The sequence below is a fragment of the Cariama cristata genome, unplaced genomic scaffold, assembly GCF_000690535.1.
Source record: "Cariama cristata isolate BGI_N322 unplaced genomic scaffold, ASM69053v1 scaffold9019, whole genome shotgun sequence".
Taxonomy (NCBI): domain Eukaryota; kingdom Metazoa; phylum Chordata; class Aves; order Cariamiformes; family Cariamidae; genus Cariama; species Cariama cristata.
Window position 1 is genome coordinate 3,347 of NW_009634039.1, and position 20,841 is coordinate 24,187.

Below are 20,841 nucleotides of genomic sequence, written 5' to 3' on the forward strand. Positions count from 1 at the left end.
ACTCTTCCCTTCTATTTGGTACTTAGAAAACCACATCTGGACACCATATCCAGTTGTGGATTCTCTGTTCCAAGAAAGGCATTGACATGCTGGAGCAAGTCTGCTGGAGAGCCACCAAGATCGTTAAGAGGCTGGAGGACATAGTATCTGAAGAGAGACTGAGAACTGGGTTTCTTGATCTGTAAGAAAAGCGGGGGCAATGTTATTACTCTCTACAATAGCCTTACAGGAGAATATACAGAAGATGGAGCTAGGTTCTTCTCAAAGCTGTACAGGGATAGGGTGAAAAGAAATGGACACAAGATGGGGCATAGCAAATTCCAGGATGATACTAGGAAAAGCTTTTTCACAGTATGGTTATTCATGTTGTGGAACAGGGGCCCGGAGGGGGCCATTGCACCTCTGTTCTTGGAGATATTTGAAACTTGGCTAGCCAAGTCCCTGATCTGATTGGACCTGCTTTGAGCAAGGGGTTGAACTAGGTGACCTCCACAGTTTCCTTCAGATCTAAATTATTCTGTGATTCTACCCTTTCTTGTTCAATATATGTTATCGTTTGTATCCTTAGCCAAATGAAACTAAAGTTTAGAGTGCTAGAAACCCCAATTATGTTAAAGCTCCTACATGTCCCCAGAAAACGATTGGTTGGGTAGAAAGAGATACAAATTGGAACCTTTGATAACTGTTGATAATTGTAGCCTTTCTGCTATTATAGCCATTTGTTCTGCTGACAGGGAGGTTTGTGCATACATCTGAGCACAGCGTGCTCTTCCAGCTGGTACTTGTGCTACGCGGGAGAGTGCTTGAGATGACTCGGGAAATCCTGGGAGGGGTGAGGAGAGAGGGGAGCAAGGTTATGGCTTTTCACAATGAGGACAGTCATGCATTGGAGCAGGTTGGCCGGAGATGTTGTCTCCTTCCTTGGCAGTTTTCAAGACTGGAGCCTAGAGCAATCTTGTCTGACCTCATAGCTGACCCTGCTTTGAGTAGGAGGTTGAGCCACTTGAGGTCCCATCTAACCTGCATTATCGTATGATCCTAAGTAGAGGTAGTGGAAGGAGAAGTGTTCTTGGGAGTTGTGTAGAAAGGTCGGTGAGGCACAGGTGCATGCTGATGAATCAAATTTTTTTTTTAAGTTGGGGTTACTTTGCTTTCATCAATCTTGGATTTTTTTCAGATGGACTTCTGTTTATGTTCCGAGATCTTATATTCCTCAGGTTGTAGAAACTTCAAATGCTTTTACTTCACAATTCATGCTGAAGACAACTTCGCAGTATAACACTATAATAAAATTATTAGTTTTTACCAGTTGTTAGGTCCATTCTTTAGTTCAAGAAAACTTACCTTAAACCTGTATTTTATTCTGATGAGTCAGGCATTTGTGAGTTGTCTTACTTAGTTAAGAAGTGAGTATGGGTGGGCTGTGAAAGTGACTAGTATATCAACAAGTTAAAAGTACTTATTTTCCTGTGATTCTGCAGATTTGCCTGGGTAACACAATGCCAGCTGAGCGCAAAAAGCCAGCAAATATGGAAGAAAAAGAATCTCCGTTAAATAGTAAAGAAAAAGAATTTAGTGAAAGGCGACCAGTGAGCACCAGGGAGAAGCCAAAAGAAGATGTCAAGGTTGGCATGAAGAGAGAGACTTTAAAGGTTCCTGAAGATAAAAAGAAAAAACTGGAAGAGGATAAAAGAAAAAAGGAAGACAAGGAGCGGAAGAAAAAAGAAGAGGATAAAGTAAAGGCAGAAGAAGAGCAAAAGAAGAAAGAAGAAGAAGAAAAAAAGAAACTTGAAGAGGAGGAGAAAAAGAAACAAGAGGAGGAAGAAAAAAAGAAACAAGAGGAAGCAGCTGCTCAACTGAAGTAAGTTGTTTTTTAATAGTTTAATTGTGCCAAATGCTGTAGTCCTGCTGTCAGGATTGTGGCCGGAATTATAAAAGATTAACTGTTTGAGTTGCTTATAATAAGTTGTATGTAGTGTTATAAGTTTTACAGGGCTGAGTATGCTTTATGACTTCTACATAGTTTTGAGTTTTCACCTCTGACCTCTGTTTAGTCTCCAATACGGGTTTTTGATAGTGTGCTCCATGTGATGACCATGTAATGCACAATTTTGCTTGAATAAAGAAGCACAGTTTCTTTTAAGATGGAGAAATGTTGGCATCATAAAATCGGGGATACAGGCTCTGACAGGTCCACAGACTGTAACAGGAGCAAATCTACTGTGAGGGATGACTGTAATTTCTTTTAATCAGTCAGAGACAATTGATACCTGGATGACAAACACAGAATGTAACCTGGCGGTTTAATATGTGATATTACCAAGACAATGTTTCTTAGAATGTTATCAAAAGGTACTACAGTGTTGAAGATAGCATCTTTAGACCAATAAAGCCAAGATTCTGGACATTCTTGTGTTTGAAATAGGTCACTTTCTAAGACTGAGGCAATGTCATAGCCAAATTCTAGCTGGGACAAATGTATTTCACCTATTTAAAATTTTCTGTGTAATTTCAGTAGTCTGGGAATAAAAGATCTCCCTTGACCGTGTAATACAGTAACTTGTTGAAAGGTTGTTGTCCTCTTCTTACAGAACTTATCTCCATCTGGAGTAAATGGAGTTTTATGTTTATATTTTCTAAGTCTGTTGGGATTAAGTTCTGCATAGAAATATTTGAGAAATTTCATTTTGTAACAAGAGATACTTGCCTTTTGCAGCAAACAAACAGTTTATGAAGCAGATGCTTTAGCTTTCTAGGATTAACTTGTTAAATATTTAAAAATAGAGTATTAAGGGGAAATTGTGTTTAGAACTACTGGAGAGTTTCCAACTATGGCTTGTTTTTCCTTTGAACTGTTAACCTGAAAGTAAGGTTGCATAACAAAAATGACTGATTTTTATTTCTCTTAGGGAAAAAGAGGAAGCACATCAGGTCCATCAGGAAGCTTGGGAGCGCCATCAGGCAAGAAAAGAGCTTCGCAGCAAAAACCAGAATGCACCAGACAATCGCCCTGAGGAAAATTTCTTCAGCAGACTGGATTCCAGTCTGAAGAAGAACACAGCTTTTGTTAAGAAGCTAAAAACCATTACAGAGCAACAAAGGGACTCCTTGTCCCATGACTTTAATAGCCTGAATTTAAGCAAATACATTGCAGAAGCAGTAGCTTCTATTGTGGAAGCCAAACTGAAAATATCAGATGTGAACTGCGCTGTGCACTTGTGTTCGCTCTTTCACCAGCGCTATGCTGATTTTGCTCCTTCATTACTTCAGGCTTGGAAAAAACATTTTGAAGCAAGGAAAGAAGAGAAGACTCCCAACATTACCAAGTTAAGAACTGATTTGCGTTTCATTGCAGAATTGACAATAGTTGGGATTTTCACTGACAAGGAAGGTCTGTCTTTAATCTATGAGCAGCTTAAAAATATTATTAACGCTGATCGAGAATCCCACACTCATGTTTCTGTGGTTATCAGCTTTTGTCGGCATTGTGGAGATGACATTGCTGGTTTGGTACCAAGGAAAGTAAAAACTGTTGCAGAGAAGTTTAACTTGAGCTTTCCTCCTAGTGAGATAATTAGCCCAGAGAAACAACAGCCCTTCCAGAATTTGTTGAAGGAATACTTTACATCTTTGACCAAACACCTGAAAAGGGACCACAGGGAGCTACAAAATATTGAAAGACAAAACAGGTGACACTTGAATGTTGCTTTTTCCTTATGGAGAAAAAATATCGTTTATTTATGAAATGCCTAGATTTGTTGCACTATTTGTAAACAAAGTCTGTTAGTGGTGTGTAGAAGATAAGTGTATTCTGCAATATATCTAAAAAACGTTCTAAATTTGCTCTGAATACTTAAAAAGTAAACAACAAACAGACTTTTCAAATATCTTTAAAGAAAATGGAGATTGTCCTTTAGCTTTAATTCTCTTAACTCTATTAGTTTGGTGACACTCCCTTAGCAGCTTGAGGGTATTGCTTCTTTCCCAGCTGGCACTGTCCTTTTCCAGTTGGCACAGTCTGATTTCTCCCTTTCCACCCACACGTATCTAACAGAGCATATGCCACAATGGCTTTGGTTTGTTTACCTTTTTTTCTTAGTGTACCAGTATGGAGGAAAAATTAGGTTAGATTAACAAAGTATCCCTTACACTTTAATGTGTGCAAATTTTATATATTAAAATGTTGGAGGGTATAGGCAATTTGATTCAAATCCCCTCAAATGCCTATATGAAATACTAATATTGAAGGGTACGAATATACACACCTTTGAGATCTGAATAATTTCTACAATGATCACATTGTTTAATAAGTGTTTGCTTTTCTTTAAAGCATCCTGAATTGTCATTATTGGAGCCAGCCTAAACCCAACTGCTGCTGCCAACAGAGAGTCATTCTTAAGTCCTTTCGGAAGTGTTCCAGGCAGATAGAAATGGACGTGTTATTTGGTGTAGGCAGAGGTTTCAACTAAAAGGCTGAACATCCGTCCAGAGCAAATGCAAGCTTAGAATACATTAAAATTTGATGTTCCCAAACCAAGGCTTTAAATTTGAATCTGTTGTGCTGATGAGTATTGTACTGCAGACCTATCTGGTCTTGGTCAGCTAAGTGTTGTATTTCACAGGACCATAAACTGATTTTTGAGCTGCTGTTATTTCTACGAGTACCGTATTACTTTAAAGTGTGTTATTGACTTAGTTATTTTTTTTAAAGCTAATGAATATAAACTTTCATACTTTCACAGTTATAATTGGTTCTGAACACATTGGTTCTGGGTGGGGTTTCAATGAATAAGTGTTATAAAGGCTATATGACAGGAAATAAAGTGAAAAAAATTTCCAAGAGATGTGAAGAATGTTAAGAAACCATGAAGAAGAAAGCATGTACGTGATCTGGGAGAGGGAAATGTAGTTTGTTTACTGGCACAACTGGATAAAAATGAGTGGATAGAGCCCTCAGCAGCCTGGTCTGATCTCATTGTTGAGCCTGCTTTGAGTAGATCAGACTAGAGACCTCTTTATGTACCTTATCTGAATTATCCCTATGAACTTGGGTACAGAGCTTTGTTTTGGGGAAGGAATGTGAAGAACTATCATTTATCATTGGATTAAGATAATTCTGTTATTTATCTCTATCTGAACTTTAAGGTGTTTATTTTAACTGCTTGATAAAAGTTGGAGAGTAAGTTTTGTTAAGGAAACAAGACATCAAAAAACTTTCCTGCCTGATTTTATTTGCTTACAACATGTCTGTAAGAGAGATGCTTGGCATTTGTACGCTATGGGAGTGCAAGGCACAAGGTCAAATACAGAAAATTGTGTAGGAAGAAGTCTGTGAATAGTATAGAAATCTTCCTGAATTGTGGATTTTGGGAAAGTGATTGTGTGGTTGGTTGGTTGCTTTTTGGGTTTTTTGGGTGTTTGTTTGTTTGTTTTTAAAAAACAATAATCCTATTGGAAAAAAACACTCCTCTGCTTATTTGAAACCTGATCCACTTTGCTGATAGCAACACCTGTTATTCCAGAACCAATGAAGTAAACAGGGAGCAAACTGTTCCCTCTTGTGCATCAACAGTGTCATATGTTTAGGTTATGATATTTTGTCAGGTAAATACCTGTTGAATTTATCTGTGTCAGGAGATTGACTGTGAAATACCTCAAGCTGTACAGATTGAGTTAATTGAAGATTAATATGCTAACGTTAACAGTGCTTTAGTATTGTGTTACCTGCTGAATCATTTAGGTAAAATGAAAGTGTTATTAGACACAAGGGTTTCTGCAAGTAGATAATTAGGAATACTACCTTGAGTTAGGCTTTGACAGTAGATCCTGCTGGTCATTTGGTTACACACCTAAGGGCACAGCAAAATCTGTGCAGGCTGTGTTATTGGAAGGAAACAATTAGATTCCCAAATTCTACTGTGAGTTTTCAAAAATGAGTGTTAGATATGGAAGAAACATCTTTTGTCTAAATTAAGGATGTTTTTAAGAGCTGCTGAACTTGTGTTGTGGCACTTTGTGAAATTCTGAAGAGACACAAAGGAAGAGAAGTACTGTATCTGTACTTTAAGTTGTATTAAAAAATTAATTATGCTTTTTAAAGTTTACTTAGTATGCTTTAGCTTCCTTGAATTTGTTAACACTTGTCTTTTGGGAACTGAAACCGAGAACTGAAATGCTTGTACTTTTGTTTCAGCACTTGGCTTTTCTGCTTTTAGTAACAGCACAGAGCTTCGGTGCTCGTGTTTATGAGGCTGCTGGTATATTTTAAACTTAAAATATGTACCTAATGGATAGCTGTCTCCTTGGAAAGGCTATGAACTGACACTTAACATATTTCCTGGATCCATGTTGAACTACTGCACTTTAGAAATTGTCAGTGGTTATTTGATTTGTTAATTTTTCTTGCTGGGCTTTGCAGGAGCAGGTAATACATGTTATATAGGCGCGGTTTTGTAAGAGGGACAAAAAATAGAACTTCTGCTAGCATTATTGCTTCTTCCCCTCTAGCAAGACATCTATATCAAGTTTTGGTTCTGAGCAGGTAGAAGGGATTTTGTTGCTCACCCTGTGAATGTGTTGTGTACAAAGATGACTTTTGTTTTACAATTAACCTGGAACTGAAAAAAGCCAAGATTGATATCCCTCAACTTACGTTGCTTAAACTGTTTTAGAATTTTTGTGCTTCGGGTCTGTTGGCAAAAATGTGATTAATTGCTTAATAAAAACCTAACAATAATGTAATGATACAGTCTGCTTTAGGAATTATGGCATTTGCACCTTATTTCAAACTTCTACCTTCTGATGCTTTCATCTCAGTGTAGGGTGCATTGTCAGTGGTTACAGCTAGTTAGTCCAATGTTACTAGCATTATTCAAGCTGTGGTAAAACAAATTGGAAACTTACTAGGCAAGCTCATCCTGTCAACTTCCCTTTGAAAGTCCGTGTTTGATCTGAGCCCATTTGTAGCTTTGCTGTAGTAGGCCCCCAGACAGCTCATCCAGCCTGAAGTGTCCCTTACTGGTAAGGAACTGACTGTGCCTGCTCCATATAAGAACTGTTCACGTAGAGTGGATCATGCCACAGACGGAACAATGCACAAACCAGAACATTGCTAATGAGCAACCAGCTTGTTCTTAGTTAACCCAGAATCAAGGATGACAGTCTTTCAGCAGTCTTCTGTGGCAGGCTTTGTACTAGCAGAGATTACCTTGTCCTGTGTATTTGGTTCAAACTACTGAAAGTTCTTGATATTTTTGGTCTAAAATCCAAGGTGGCCTTATCTGTAGTTAAGAAAATGGAGTTGTACCGTTCTGCATGTAATCCTGAAACTGCTTTATTGTGCACTTGTAAGCAGTGATTACATTCCTTCAAATGCAAGTTGCTTTTGACAACAGATTTCAATTTTAAAAATTATAATTTAAAATAAGTATGGATTGTTTCATAAAAAAAAACAAAGAACAAGTGAAAAAACAAATGTAACTGCTCTTAATTTGGACCAATAACCTTGAAATAACTTGGTTTGGAAACATAACAGGCTGGTTTTAACATGCAACTTTTTTTTGAGCCTCCTGGTGATGACTGTTCATTTAATAATTTGAACAATATGGTAATGTATTGTTACAGATGCAAAGCAACTTTTATCCAGCTTTTGTGTATGAATGTTTTAATTTACCAAAAAAGTCTCTTTATAATGCAGGACTGTTACAGGATAATCGTGACAAAAAGTAGGTTAACTTTTCTCTTTGGACACTGAAGTTAGAGCTGTGACTGTGCTATCCTCAGTGATACAGAAGATGGTAATTCAGTATGGTTGGTTGGAAAAAAAAAAACGTTGCTCAAATTTTTGCTATTGTGGTCTAAACTAGAACTCTCCCAGTTCCCTCGAAGAGGGAGGCTTAGCTTTGTTCAGAGAAATTGATAGTGGTTCAGCATAACTCAAGTATATTTTAAGAAAAAAGTGTGTCTTACTGTAACTTTGATTTTTGTAGGCGCATTCTTCACTCCAAAGGAGAGCTGAGTGAAGATCGACACAAGCAATATGAGGAATTTGCAATGTCATATCAGAAGCTTTTGGCAAATTCTCAATCTCTAGCTGATCTTTTGGATGAAAATATGCCTGACCTTCCCCAGGAGAAACCAACACCTGAGGGTAGGCTGCAAGTAAACAGAATGCCAGATTTGGCTTGGATGTGGTGGGAAAGCTAACCAGTCTCTCTTACTAATGTGTTCTTTCCATTGATTTCTTTTTATTTAGACTTTCCCCCTTAAGGATATCAACGAATGAATGATACATGTTTTTTTTATTAAAGTAATTAAACCTAGTATGTATCCATAACTATTGTATATGCTGTGCAGTTACGGTAACTTAAGTAATATCTCTTTAGATTTGTTTCAGGTAATATAGGAATAAATGGAAAATGAAAAATGTTTTTAACCTAATCCTTTCAATTTCTTATAATGCATTTTTTAATATTTGAAGAACTGTGTATGTTAGAGTTTTAAAATCTGGTATTGTTTAAAAATGGGTATGAAGTATATTTTGGGTGATGCTGTTATAAGCAGGAACATGCTGTTAAGCCAGAGAAGTCACTAGGTGGCTCCCTGACCTCCTGAGGAGAAGTACAGCATTTAACTGCCAGAACTATTCAATGCCTTAATAATCTCAAATTTTAGATTTAGAAATGTTATTGAAATCATGAGTGTACCTTTTGTCTGAAGTGATCTTGAGCTTAAAAAAACTGTATTTCTTGAATGTCTCTAAATTTAAAATTAGTCTTTTTAAACTTCTGTTCTTAAAATAAAATAGGGTACAGTTCATCATACTCAGTGATTACTTTTTATGCTAATGTGGTTAAAGTCTGTTATAGCTTTCCTTTCTAATACCACGTAATGTGCTGCTTGATTTTACTTGATTTGACTCTCACTCTGATACTGTCTGTGTTTTCTATCAATGTAAAATTTACAATTTTAAGATAACTTATTGATATATCTAATGTTAAGATTGAGTTGTTAAAAGCACCGTATACATTGCAATATTTAAGTGAAAACAAGTAGTATGAAATAGGTTAACATGTTTCTAAAAGTATTTTTTTAATCTTTAAAGGTGCCTCCTTTTAGAAGATCAGAAATTTGTGTAAAGTAACTTTCTTACGGTTTCACTGTTTTTGCAGAACATGGACCTGGTATTGATATTTTCACACCAGGAAAGCCTGGAGAATATGACCTGGAGGGAGGTATCTGGGAAGACGAAGATGCTAGAAACTTCTATGAGAATCTCATCGACTTAAAGGCTTTTGTGCCAGCAATTTTGTTTAAAGATAATGAAAAATGTTCCCAGAACAAAGATTCTGGCAAAGATGACTCAAGAGGTAGAGTGCTTAGATGAGTATTTTTTAACGTATCTTGTCCAGCAGATATGCAAATTTGATGGAAGTAGTGAGTCTAATGAAATAATTTGTGGTGATCGGGACAGTACACCAGTTTGGATGAATTTTTAGGGAAGAAACTATGTGGAATAGGGATTATGTCTGGATATGGTATTTAAAGAAGAAAAAATAGTAAATGTATTTTAGTATTTATGGAATCTTAACTTTAAAATAATTGGAGATTGAGGAATGTGAGTATTAACTTTTCTATGAGAAACCTGGAATTTTACCTTATTTGAAAGATGTTAGTGTTCATTCTGTTTTTTTCACTAAACTGGTAGTTGTAGCTGACTGTCTCAGTATAAAATTCCAGTAGATTAAAAGGCCTGGATGGTTCCTCACTTCTGACGCAGCCCTAGGTTCACAACCAGACATTGGCAGACTTCAGTTATAATGGGATAAAAATGATATTCACCATCACTGGCTCAAAGTGTAACAGAAGATGTGTATTTGGGTAAGACCAGTGTTTTGGCATTGAGGAAATGCCAACAAAGAGGCAGGCTACATGTTTTTCTAATACACATGCAGTAGGTCAGTGTTGAGTATTAATGGAATTTCAACTTTATAGCTCATGGCTTTCTTTCTGATTTCTAAATTCTGAAATTTCCCTGTGAGGATAGTTAGGTTTCAGAGCAGCTTGCCCAGGGAGATTGGAATCTCTATCTTAAGAGATTTTTCAAGACAACTGGAAAAAATACCTGAGAAATCTGGTGTGAATATAGTGCTCATCCGCTTTGAGCAGAAAATTGAACTAGAGACCTCACCAAGGTCCATTCCAGACTAATTTCATCTGTGATTCTAAACAGGTTGCCTGTTTGGTGAATCTACTGTTTCCATATGATGTGTGCACTGTTTAGAAGTTGTGTCACATTTTTGTTTGAAAAATTTTAAGTATTTTAATAAGGTTGTTTGCCTTGAAAGTTGGTGTTTTGGTTTTTTTTATGAAGCATAGTCTACAAATGAGGCTTGAAGGAGGCCTGAAAGCATAGCAAAATGTTGTAGATAGTAATCTATTGGAAAAATGCTCTCTGCTGGACCAGTGTTGTTGTCCAAGACAAATATTAACTATTCACTTCTAAATCTTCATCTAGAGATTCACAGATTATTTGTTTTCAAGGAAAAACACATTATTTCTTCAGTATCTTCTTCTTCTGCAGTTTGCTTTTTTTTGCCATCTGTGTAAAACACTTTCTGCTTACCTTGCTTTGTCAATTTTGTTATCAGTTGAGCTATGAAGAATACACAGTGCAAACATTAAATTAGAATTTCTGTCTTTGAAACTGTTTTTTTTTGAATAATGTTTGTGATGTTCATTTACTGGGCTTTTGGAAGATACTGTTTTTCTGTCTGACCTTCTCAGTATGCAAGTTGTTTTTTTGCTTGCACTTTCCATGTGATGGTTTGGCAATCCATTTTAAGCCCATTTGGATTTAGATTGCTACACTTCTGAATATCTTGTTCCATTTCAATGTATGCACGTCATCCAGTGAAGACATACCAGGTATACTTCAGAACAAACCAAAGCACTAAAAACTGTCGGCAGTCCTTAACAGATCCCAATGTAGGTAAACATTTGCAGTTTCCAGGGGTTATGGGTAAAGCTATATGAAGGATGTCAAACCACTGAGACCTAACGGATGAGACAGTGTGTAGTCTCAAGAAGCAGATATTCTTTGCCCCATTTCCTTTTAACAAGACTAAGACACTAAAGAGACGTAGGTTTAGCAACGTGAGTCTTCCTGTATTCTAGTCATGACTGTGTGTATTTAATAATTTAATATTTCTACTTACCTTTTAAATAGATTCAAAAGATGCCAAAGATAATAAGGAAGCACCTGGGAGTGAGGATTTGGAGTTGGAGCTGGAGAACCTGGATATTAATGATGATCCCCTGGAGTTAGACTGTGGAGATGAGGCAGAAGATCTTACAAAAAAGCTTCTTGATGAGCAAGGTAAAAAGAATAGGTTTTAGGAATTCTTTGTTGTTTCCTGGTTGATTTTTTTGAGCTTGATGATTTTTAGTCAGTAAATAGAGTGACTTCAGGGAGAACTGTTTGTTTATTTATGAAACTAGTAGGTAGAAACTGTTAGGATTGTGGCCAAAAATGCATTTGTAACAAGACGTTCAGATACAAGTGAAAAGTATTATATGGAAATTTATGTAGTGAAAGTTATTGATTTCTTCATATAGCTTTTAAAAATAATCAAATGTGAAGGCAGTTGTCTGAAAAGTGACTAGAAAGAAGTGTGTAGACTTCAGTGCATAAATGATTTTCTCATCAAATGTGCTTAGGATACTAATAAAATATTTTCTGTTTTTAACTTCTCTTGAAATCTGAGATTCAGCTTTGTCTTCTTAATCGTTAAAGACTTTTCTTTTGATGTTAGGGCTTTATGTAGCAGGATTTAAGAATTCTGACCTCTAATTATGCGTAAAGGGCTGTAAATGGCACCTGTGAAAATCTAGCTGTGTGTTAGTTTTACTAGGGAAACAGCAGCAAAATGTTTCGTAAGAATTTTTCTTATGAATTACAAGTTTTTCTTGCAGGGGTACTGAATAGTGGGAAAACCAACATCAGGTGTTAAGAGCCAAATTCATGGAGGAGCAAGTGAGGTGTTTTCTTTGAGCCTAGTTTGTAAGACATCAGTTTTGCTGTTTTGGATTTCCAAGGACCAATGCAGATTGTTTTCTTTAATTTCTGAAGCAGGAAACTTGTTGTATGTCTAGAATGTGGAAAAAAAAATCATGTCTAGAGTCCACTGGCTGGAGATTGTGTGGCTTAAAAGTGAAAATCCTACCTGGTCTAGTGAGTTTATAATCTGATCATCCTCTTGCTTGGAACTCCACTGGGCTTTAAAAGCCAAGAAGTTAAAGCCAAAACTTCAAGCTATAGTGAAAGCAAAGAAGTTCAGGCCCTGGCAAAGACTGTCTATCAGTGTTTAAAGCATGGGTTATTCTAACCAAGCTGATGCATGGATCTGTGGGTTTGGGCTTTGAGTAGCTTGAACATCTCCTCAAAGTGCCAGTCTCTCTCAGCTGACAATAGGGATTGGTTAGGGCATGTGGATCTTTAAATTGAATGACTCTCTTGTGTACCTAAAGTTAGTTGAGCTGAAATTAATCTGGGACTATGCTGGTCTGTGACACCTCACAAATTCAAAGAAATTAGGCTGCTCCAGAGTCAGACTGTTTCAGACTCCTTCTGAAAGGAAGACTGTCAGGATAGAACTCTCTAATACTTCCTTAGGGTTTTCCTTTCTCTACCCAGACAGGCTGGAAAAAGCTATACCCTCTTTGGGATAAATTTTACCTTCCATTTATACTCTTCTCTGAGTAGTCCTCAGCTCATTAAGCTGGTTAAGATGTTAAATTTTAATTGCAGGATGTTCACCTTTAAGTTGTAAACCTTCAGTCAGAGATCTCAAACAAAACAGTGAAGAGCTTGGTTCCAGCTATCTCTAAGGGAAGTACACATAGATGTTCTCTTGGAACCAAAAGGAAAAAGAGCGACTGGTCATAGCCTGCTAGATAGGCCAAAACCACTTTGTCAATAGACATCTAAACGGATGTGGGTATTTCCTTCTTGTCTTTTTTTGGAGGGAATCTTGACTTGATAGGAGGATGAAGATTATTCCAAATGCAAAAACAAATAACATGAGAGGGAGATCTTGTAGAAATGAGGAAGGAATAACAAGTGATGAGATCAGAAATAGAAGATGCAGTCTCTATGGTTCTAGCTTACTGGGAGGCAATGCCAGTTTGAGTATATACAGTAGCACAGAAGGGATTGATGATCATGCTTTTGATTGTAAAAGGAAGGTGATGCATGTTTTGTCATAATATAAAATATTAATCATCAATACCAGTTTCTGTCTTTAAACTAGCTATGGACTGAGCATTAAATGTACTCCCATTTGAAAGGTTGATCTGAAATGTGTCAGAATGGGGTTTATTTGTCATCATTAAATAGCCAGCCCTTAAAGAAAGCCTTTTACTGTCTACCTTGTGAAGGTAATGTCATTTGGCTCACAGTGTAGGCTTTTTCTTTGTGGAGAACTATTGCTTCGTGGTTGTCCTTGCTTATTAGATTATTTTTTGTGAAGCATGTAGAAACTTAGTGTCTTTGCAAATTCTGTACCTTTATCAAATTTTTTTGATACTGACAAGAAGCTTCAAAAATTAATGATGGAAATTAAAATAGGTATGTTTGCTGAATCTTTGTTCTGCTAGAAAACTAGGCTATAAATTAGCAGCATGTAAGTGTTACTTTACTTGAAACATACAGAGAAACTCAGTGATATTTTTTTTTTGGGGGTGTGTGTGGAATTCTGAACAGCCCTAGTTGGTAGGACCAGATGTACAGAATTAACAAAATTCTGAATTTAGATGTTTCAAGTTCTGTGATGTATTTCCATCTAGTGAACTGGTAGATTTTTTTTTTCAGCCTTTCTCTTAAGTAAAATTCACTTAGGTTTGAAGTTAGGAAAATTAGGTGTCCTTTGGATGCAAAATACAGCTTTAACTTTTCTTCATATGTACTGAATTTTTGTGCATCTGTACTTGAGGTAAGTTAGTAGTAATGTTTTGGCCAAAACCAGGAAAGAATGAAGCCACTGTATTCTGACACTATTACAAACATAAAACAGAGTATTCCTAGGTTGTGATGGTCCTTTAGTATAAAAAGGGAGGATGCGTGAGGTATAGCAAGGTCTTAGATCATAGACTCATAGAATAGTTTGGGTTGGAAAGGACCTCTAAAGGTCATCTAGTCCACCCCTCCCTGCAATGAGCAGGGACATCTTAACTGGATCAGGTTGCTCGGAGCCCCTTCCAGCCTGATGTAAAGTCCAGGGTGAAGAAAAGTAGCTTTAGTTATTGTGATAATCTGGGGGTGTGGATTTCACTGGCAGAGGGAAAATAAGTAAATTATAGAGGGGAAAATAGGATAAATAGGGTATACAGTCCAGTCAGGCAGTGGGTACTGCATATCTTTTGTTACTTCTGCATCTCCTTCTGTCAGTTCTCTTCAGTCTTTTCTCCCCTGTCCAAATATGAGGGAGACAAGGCAGTTTTCCGAACTGTGTGGGTTTTAAAGCAGGTCTGCCCTGGTGTAGCATTCTTCACGGCGTTGCAGTGCCTGTTTCTGCACTTTTTTCCTAAAGGTTGGAGCCCATAGTTGGCTAAGCTTAAGATACGACATTTAAAAGGAAAGTTAATGCAGTTAGTTGAAGAGATTTGTTTACCAAGAATTCAGCTAATTTATTTTGTTTCTATATTGTGTTAACTTTGAGTGAATCTTAATTTTCTTATTTTCAATATGCTCAGGGAAGAGAGAGGGAGCAGATAGCACCGGAGCTGAAAATAGTGACGGAAAACATGCTGAAAGAAGTGAGTTTTGAGGTTGTTTTTAAAAGAGAAGATAAAATGTTAAAAATGAAGCTGTGTGAATTGTCACAAAGATATTAAGTAAGGAATCGCCAGAGTGGAAACCATCAAGGGTACTGGGAGCAGGAGTCATCTGATGTTAAAAATATATATCCAGCACCAGTTTTTGTAAGGTTGGTCAGCAGCAGAGATGATGTGTAGGAGTATTAAGTCAACTCTGTTAATTCTGCCATACTGTTTAGAGATCTAGCAAAGTTCCTATCAGAAGAGCAGGAATTTAAAGAAGATCTAAAAATATTTATTAAGAAATATTTTTTGGACTTACGAGACTAGATTCTGAACACATTCGTCAGTGAGGCTTTGATTTGACAAGATGTTTAACATTATGCTTATGCCCCTAAGAGGGGAATTCAGGCAACAGTTTACTCACAGTTTTGGTTTGTACCATCTGAATGTGAGGACTCCTGCATGATCGAATTCATTACAGAAACTCATCTCACAGAGGAATAGCTACTAGCATTACAAAAGCACTTCTGTTATTTCCACTGTCGGAGTGATACTACACAAAGTAGACTGAAGCTTTCAGAGAGCGTGGAGTTTCTAGGAGAGAGCCCTCTGTAAGGTTATAGTTTTGTAAAAATAAAAAAAAATGTTGACAATAAGGGAGCCAGGGCTTTCTCAGAAAGTATATATGTGGGGAAAGGAGAAGGCAAATAACTATTGCTATTGTATGTAGAAGATTGTTTGGCACCAGTCGTTGCAGGAGAATGACTTCAGTAAGTCCTCGGTGTCTTCTCATGCTTTCTCAGTTCTGCTCCCTGAAAATTGCAAGATTGCGTGTATTTCTGGTTAAAAGTGTTTAAAAAGAAAAAATAATTTTTCTTTCAGTCTCTACAGTGATCATACTGCATGATTTGATCTGCATCCAGATAGACTATTACAAATAGTCTAACTGTAATTGTTATACATTACTACTTGCAGTAAATTTTTAAAAAGAGGTAATGCAGTTTTAAAACGTGGTGATGATGAAAGACTGAAACTCAAGAGGATCAAAGTGAAAAGCAAGAAATTAACTCATTTTTTGCATGAATTGCATAAGGATTGTTGTTTGTCTTAGAGAAGGAAGCCCTGACCGTTTCATTTCCTGGCACTGTAAAATTCTTAATTTTCTGTCTTAAGTCCCAAACCTGCTTCAGGTACTACAAAAGAGCCTTTCCACTTAGAAAGGATGCACATACTGTGATGAGAAAGGAATACCTAGAAATACATTGTGAGAATATTTGTAACCTTCCAGTGAAGGAGAAGACCAGTGAAAGAAGAGATGTATTTGGAAACTGTTGAAATTGAATGTGATAGCAGGGCCTTTTGAAAGATTGTCTTGGAAAGTGACTGAATTGTCAAAGACACTACTTTTTAAATTCATTTGAAGAGCATTGAGTCAGTTTCAGTAGAAGGCTGAGGTGATACAACTGATTGCTGTCAAGGAAAAAGGGGAAGATAAAAGAACATTAGAAGGAGACAGGAAGGTGTGGCTGTAAATACCTAAATGGAAAAAATGCATTAAAACAAGATTTGTTAGTAAAAATTGTCTGGTTTGAGCTTTTCGTGTATCCTAGTGAACTCTTGAGTATACGGGTGATGAGACAGTCAGGGTTCCATTAAGCATTTAAAACTTCATGGTCCTCTTTTGTCTGAGCATCTGGAACATCTTCTTTTTCTTCTTTTTTCTCCTTCTTAATGAACCCTTCTCTCTTGTTCTTCCAACTTCTAGTTGCCTGTGCAAGAGGAGGTGATGTCATCTGCTTTAATCTCTAGCACCTTCAAGCCTGGGTAGTTGGCAGTGTTCCTTGGAGCAATGCTTAGTGTTTCTTTACCTAAGCTCAACCCCTGCCCCTAGCAGTTTCCAAAAACAAGAAAAAAAAGTCCTGTAATGTAGCATCTTTGTTATCTCTTTGCCTTTCGGTAACTTCAGAAAGGAACTTGAGTCTTCCATGGTGGTTTATCTTGCTGTGTAGCCTGTAAAGACATAGCGACTTCACCAGGTGTTGCATATTTTGTAGTTTGCTTGGGTGTGATTTCCACCACCATATTCTCCTCCTTTAAAGTCCATCTGTATCTATTTTCCTTTCAAATACCTCCTAGGTATTCTTGTTACTGCTGAACATCCTCAAACTGAAAGAAAACCAAGCTTCATCATGTTCCTTTTTCAGGAAGCAGTGTTCTTTTGTGTTGCTTTGGCCAAGGAAGGTTTTTTCCCAAGTGTTTGTGTTATAACGCATTGTTTTAGCTCATGTTGTGCTATAGAGCAAACTAAACTCTTCTCTAAGACTTAGTAAAATCTGGAAATTTTTTGAAGCATACCACAAGTTTTGCAATTAGAGAGTAACTATAGGGGAGTTAGTCTGGTGAGATCTTCACAGTTGATGTCAGAAAATCTGAGTTGCAGTGGTAGAATTGTCCTGCAGTCGTCTTTTTGAGTAGTGTTGCTGACTCAGTAGATACAGGTCACTGTCACTGCTTCCTGTGCTGCAAATTACACAGCAGCATTTGCTTGAAAAACTAGTTGTCACTTGCGTTGCAGTTGCTATGTCATCAGCCCTCCATCCTTGTCACTTTATGGTTCTATGCTCTGGTTTCTGTACAGCTAAAGGAATTAAGTTGGCCTCTAGCTTTTACAGCCTCAAGTGAAAGGATGTCAAGAACGTACTGGATGAAAGAATGACCTTGATGGACATTTTTGATCAAAAATTCTATTTCTCCTGCGGGGCAAACATACATTAAAAAGTAAAATCCACAATTGCATTAAGGTGTTTTGGCTTTTTTTCCCCCGTATTATTTTCCCCCATGTTTGGGCCTTCTTGTGGTGTTCCTTTTATCACCTAAAGAAATTATCCTAGTTTTCTAGAAATAGTATTTGTTGTTACTCCTGACAGTATAAATTAGGAGGTAGGGAACTTCATGAATAGGAAGACAAATTTTAAAGGTGATTCTTTTGACTTTTGTCAGCATAGACAATCAATGGATTTTTTTTTTTTTTGCATTAAAAAGTGAAATTTTGTATTCATCTTTATACCTTATTTTTTTTAATCTATGGATGAATATTTAACAACTAAACATTACAAATGCACTGTCTCTGGGGAATATAATTGTAAATCATTATATTTCATAGCTTAAAGATGTGTCCTGCTTGTTTATTTCACTCTGTTAGAACAAGAGGATGAAGAAGCCAGTACTGGATCTCATTTAAAACTTATAGTAGATGCTTTTCTTCAGCAGCTTCCAAATTGTGTCAACAGAGACCTCATAGACAAGGTATAGTCATAGTTTTCATTTTTTCCACTCTTAAAAGGTATGATACTAGATCAAATAGATGGAAAATAAAGATTTGAAGGTTTGGAGTCTAGCAGTAGCTGAATTCGTTTTTAACCTGGAGGAAATATTTTCTTTTTCTCCCTTAGTCAGCCATTGCCCAATTACCGTGTGATGCTGGTTTCATTCGCCTGTTTTCTTATGTGTTAGTTTGTTTTAGAAGTAGATTTGGCTTTCTCCTTTTTTCTTCCCATCACTCCATGACAAATTACTCCCTGTCTACCTAAAGCTGCTTTCTTCCTTGTGTTGATCCAAAGAACCAGTCTGCCATGTCTTGTAACTGGACATGTTTTCTAACTATGTCAGTTCTAGACAAAAATGAACTTTTTTTTTCTTTACAGTTGTTTTTAAAGCAGCTGCATGTAGGAGGAATAGCTCTGTAAAATACGCCTTTGAAAAGCATACTGTATTGCTTTAAATAAAAAACTGCTGCATTAAAGGTGAAGTATTGTATTGACTTTTCTCTTTATAGGCAGCAATGGATTTTTGCATGAATATGAATACAAAAGCCAACAGAAGAAAACTAGTACGAGCACTTTTCATAGTTCCTAGACAAAGGTAAGAACTGAAGCGGAACAAGCTGGATCCACCCTTTGGTTATTTAACGTAACAGATGTATATATTTTTTAACTGTTTAAGTTATTGAAAACCACTGTATATTCCAAGTTGCATTTGTTTATTCCTGATGTGCACTTCCTGATTCATGCTAGAGCACCAAAGAAACATTTAGGATTAATAATCAAACAATTTACCACAGTATTTTTCCATAGCAGTGTAAATTTTTTTAATAATTAGTTTCTCTTTTCTGGTACTTGTGTGTTTATAGTGGATCTTTTTAAGACTTTTTTTAACCATGAAAACAACAGCAAAACTTACTTGTACTTTTTTTTTGAAGAACTTGTGAATAGTTAAAGCACGATGTAGTTTAGGAAGGAGGATTTCTTGTGATATGTTAACTCTGATACAGTACATAGCCATTATAATAGCCTTGTATCTCCTGGAACAGAGCTGATTCTAGGCTGGCCAGTTTAGAGAAAGCAACTATAAGAGTTTGAGCCTGGCCTCTTCTGTCTGTGTAGATCTGTCCATGTAGAGTTTTGCTATTTCTCCTTGTCTGTCTTTGTGTAAGTGAGGTCCCTGCACTTACAGGAAGAGCCATGCTTACAAAAATGATTGCAAATTGTAAAATTCATTGGAAAAATAATATATTTCTCTGGTAAACTTGTACCTTAAATAGGTGCAACTTAAATAGGTGCAACTATGAAGGAGTCAGTTTTCTTGCTCCACCTTGCGCTGTTTCTCCTGAGAGGTTGTTTTGATGCTGCTTTTAGTTTCAGATGTTTCATCATCATCTTGGATTTCTTGTTAGAGTTCACGTGACTTTGATTCCATTCCCTTTTAACAGGTTTGAGTGTCTATTTTGTCTCAAGACTTGTATAGACTACTGTTTTGAATAAACAGACTTTGTTTTTTTGTTTTCCTTACTTTTAATCACTTCTTGCACTGTGTTTTCAACCTTAATTCTAGCCTATTTCTACATCCCATCTGTAATAAGCATCAGCTGTGCAAATAACCCTACTCTCTTAGCAGTACATAAACCAATGGTTGGTTTGCTGACTATTAACCTGACTCTATGTTGATACTAGTTTTTGTAATTAGAAGTGCACATAATCTTTCATTCTCTTATGTATTGTTTTCTCCAAAAATTACGGTTTTGACACCTCTGTCTTTGGAGACTTTGGCAGAGGCCTGGTTGTGCCTGAAATAAGAATTACTGACAGAGGAGGCAGGCAGTTGAATATCTTCTGTAGACGTAACAAGGCGCAATTTTATGATGCACAAATTTTTGATGTAGAGGAAATAATGTTTCTGTTTATTAGCCTGCTGGTAGTCATGAAACGCATCAAAACACAATTTGAGAAGAACTTTCTTTCACGCCTAGAACATCTACAGCAGTGTAAATCAGCAGGGTGACTTAGGATTTTGTCTTCAGCTCTACCATAATAGAGAATTTTCCATTTTTGTAAAATGGAAGTGGCTTGTTGGCTGGTCTGTGAGCATATGGTAATATTTATACCACTGCCCTGTATTTCTTCCTGGTGCTGTAGATTCCAGATTGCTCAACTTGATTGTTAATTCTTGGAACCTCTTTGAAAATGCATTATTTTCTTTCCATAATCCACTAAAGTGTACTAGATGATAATGACCTGAAGGAACTTTTTGACATTGTGAACAGCAAAAGAGGTACTTTCAAACAAGAACAACATGATGGCTTGTAAATTCGGCAGTGAGGTTTCGTAGATATGAAAGCAAAAGTTAAATTCCTAGTGTATTGTAGTATTAAAAAAAAGCAGATGTGTCTTTGATCAGGCCGTGCTTGGAACATGGTGAGTTGCTAGCATTGTATATAGTCTCCACATTGCCACTGATTTGTTGTCTTCCCAATGATAGTTCCATTATCCCACAAATTTTTTTAAAAAATAATAATTTAAAAAAGATTAATTTTTCTGTAGGAACTCAATAGACCAGTGTAGATGGTGTGGTTGGCTCGAGGAGCTGCTGCTATCTTTGTGGCAGTTCCGTTCTCTGATAGTTGGAACTAATACTGAAGCGAATGGTTCAGCTGATCTTCTCACTGTTCTTTAATTATGAATATTAATT

At 36.7% G+C, this 20,841-nt stretch overlaps 1 protein-coding gene across 1 annotated transcript in view; it reads left to right on the top strand.

The window, feature by feature from the left end:
* Nucleotides 1-1,487: 1,487 nt before the first annotated feature.
* UPF2 (UPF2 regulator of nonsense transcripts homolog (yeast)) overlaps nucleotides 1,488-20,841 on the top strand; it is a 52,891-nt gene continuing 33,537 nt past the window's right edge. Inside the window, exons 1-7 of the mRNA XM_009707014.1 lie at nucleotides 1,488-1,861; nucleotides 2,910-3,689; nucleotides 7,989-8,149; nucleotides 9,171-9,368; nucleotides 11,228-11,377; nucleotides 18,020-18,123; nucleotides 18,653-18,738. Coding sequence (XP_009705316.1) covers nucleotides 1,500-1,861; nucleotides 2,910-3,689; nucleotides 7,989-8,149; nucleotides 9,171-9,368; nucleotides 11,228-11,377; nucleotides 18,020-18,123; nucleotides 18,653-18,738 — 1,841 coding nt within the window. The 5' untranslated portion in view covers nucleotides 1,488-1,499. The remainder of the gene's footprint in view (nucleotides 1,862-2,909; nucleotides 3,690-7,988; nucleotides 8,150-9,170; nucleotides 9,369-11,227; nucleotides 11,378-18,019; nucleotides 18,124-18,652; nucleotides 18,739-20,841) is intronic.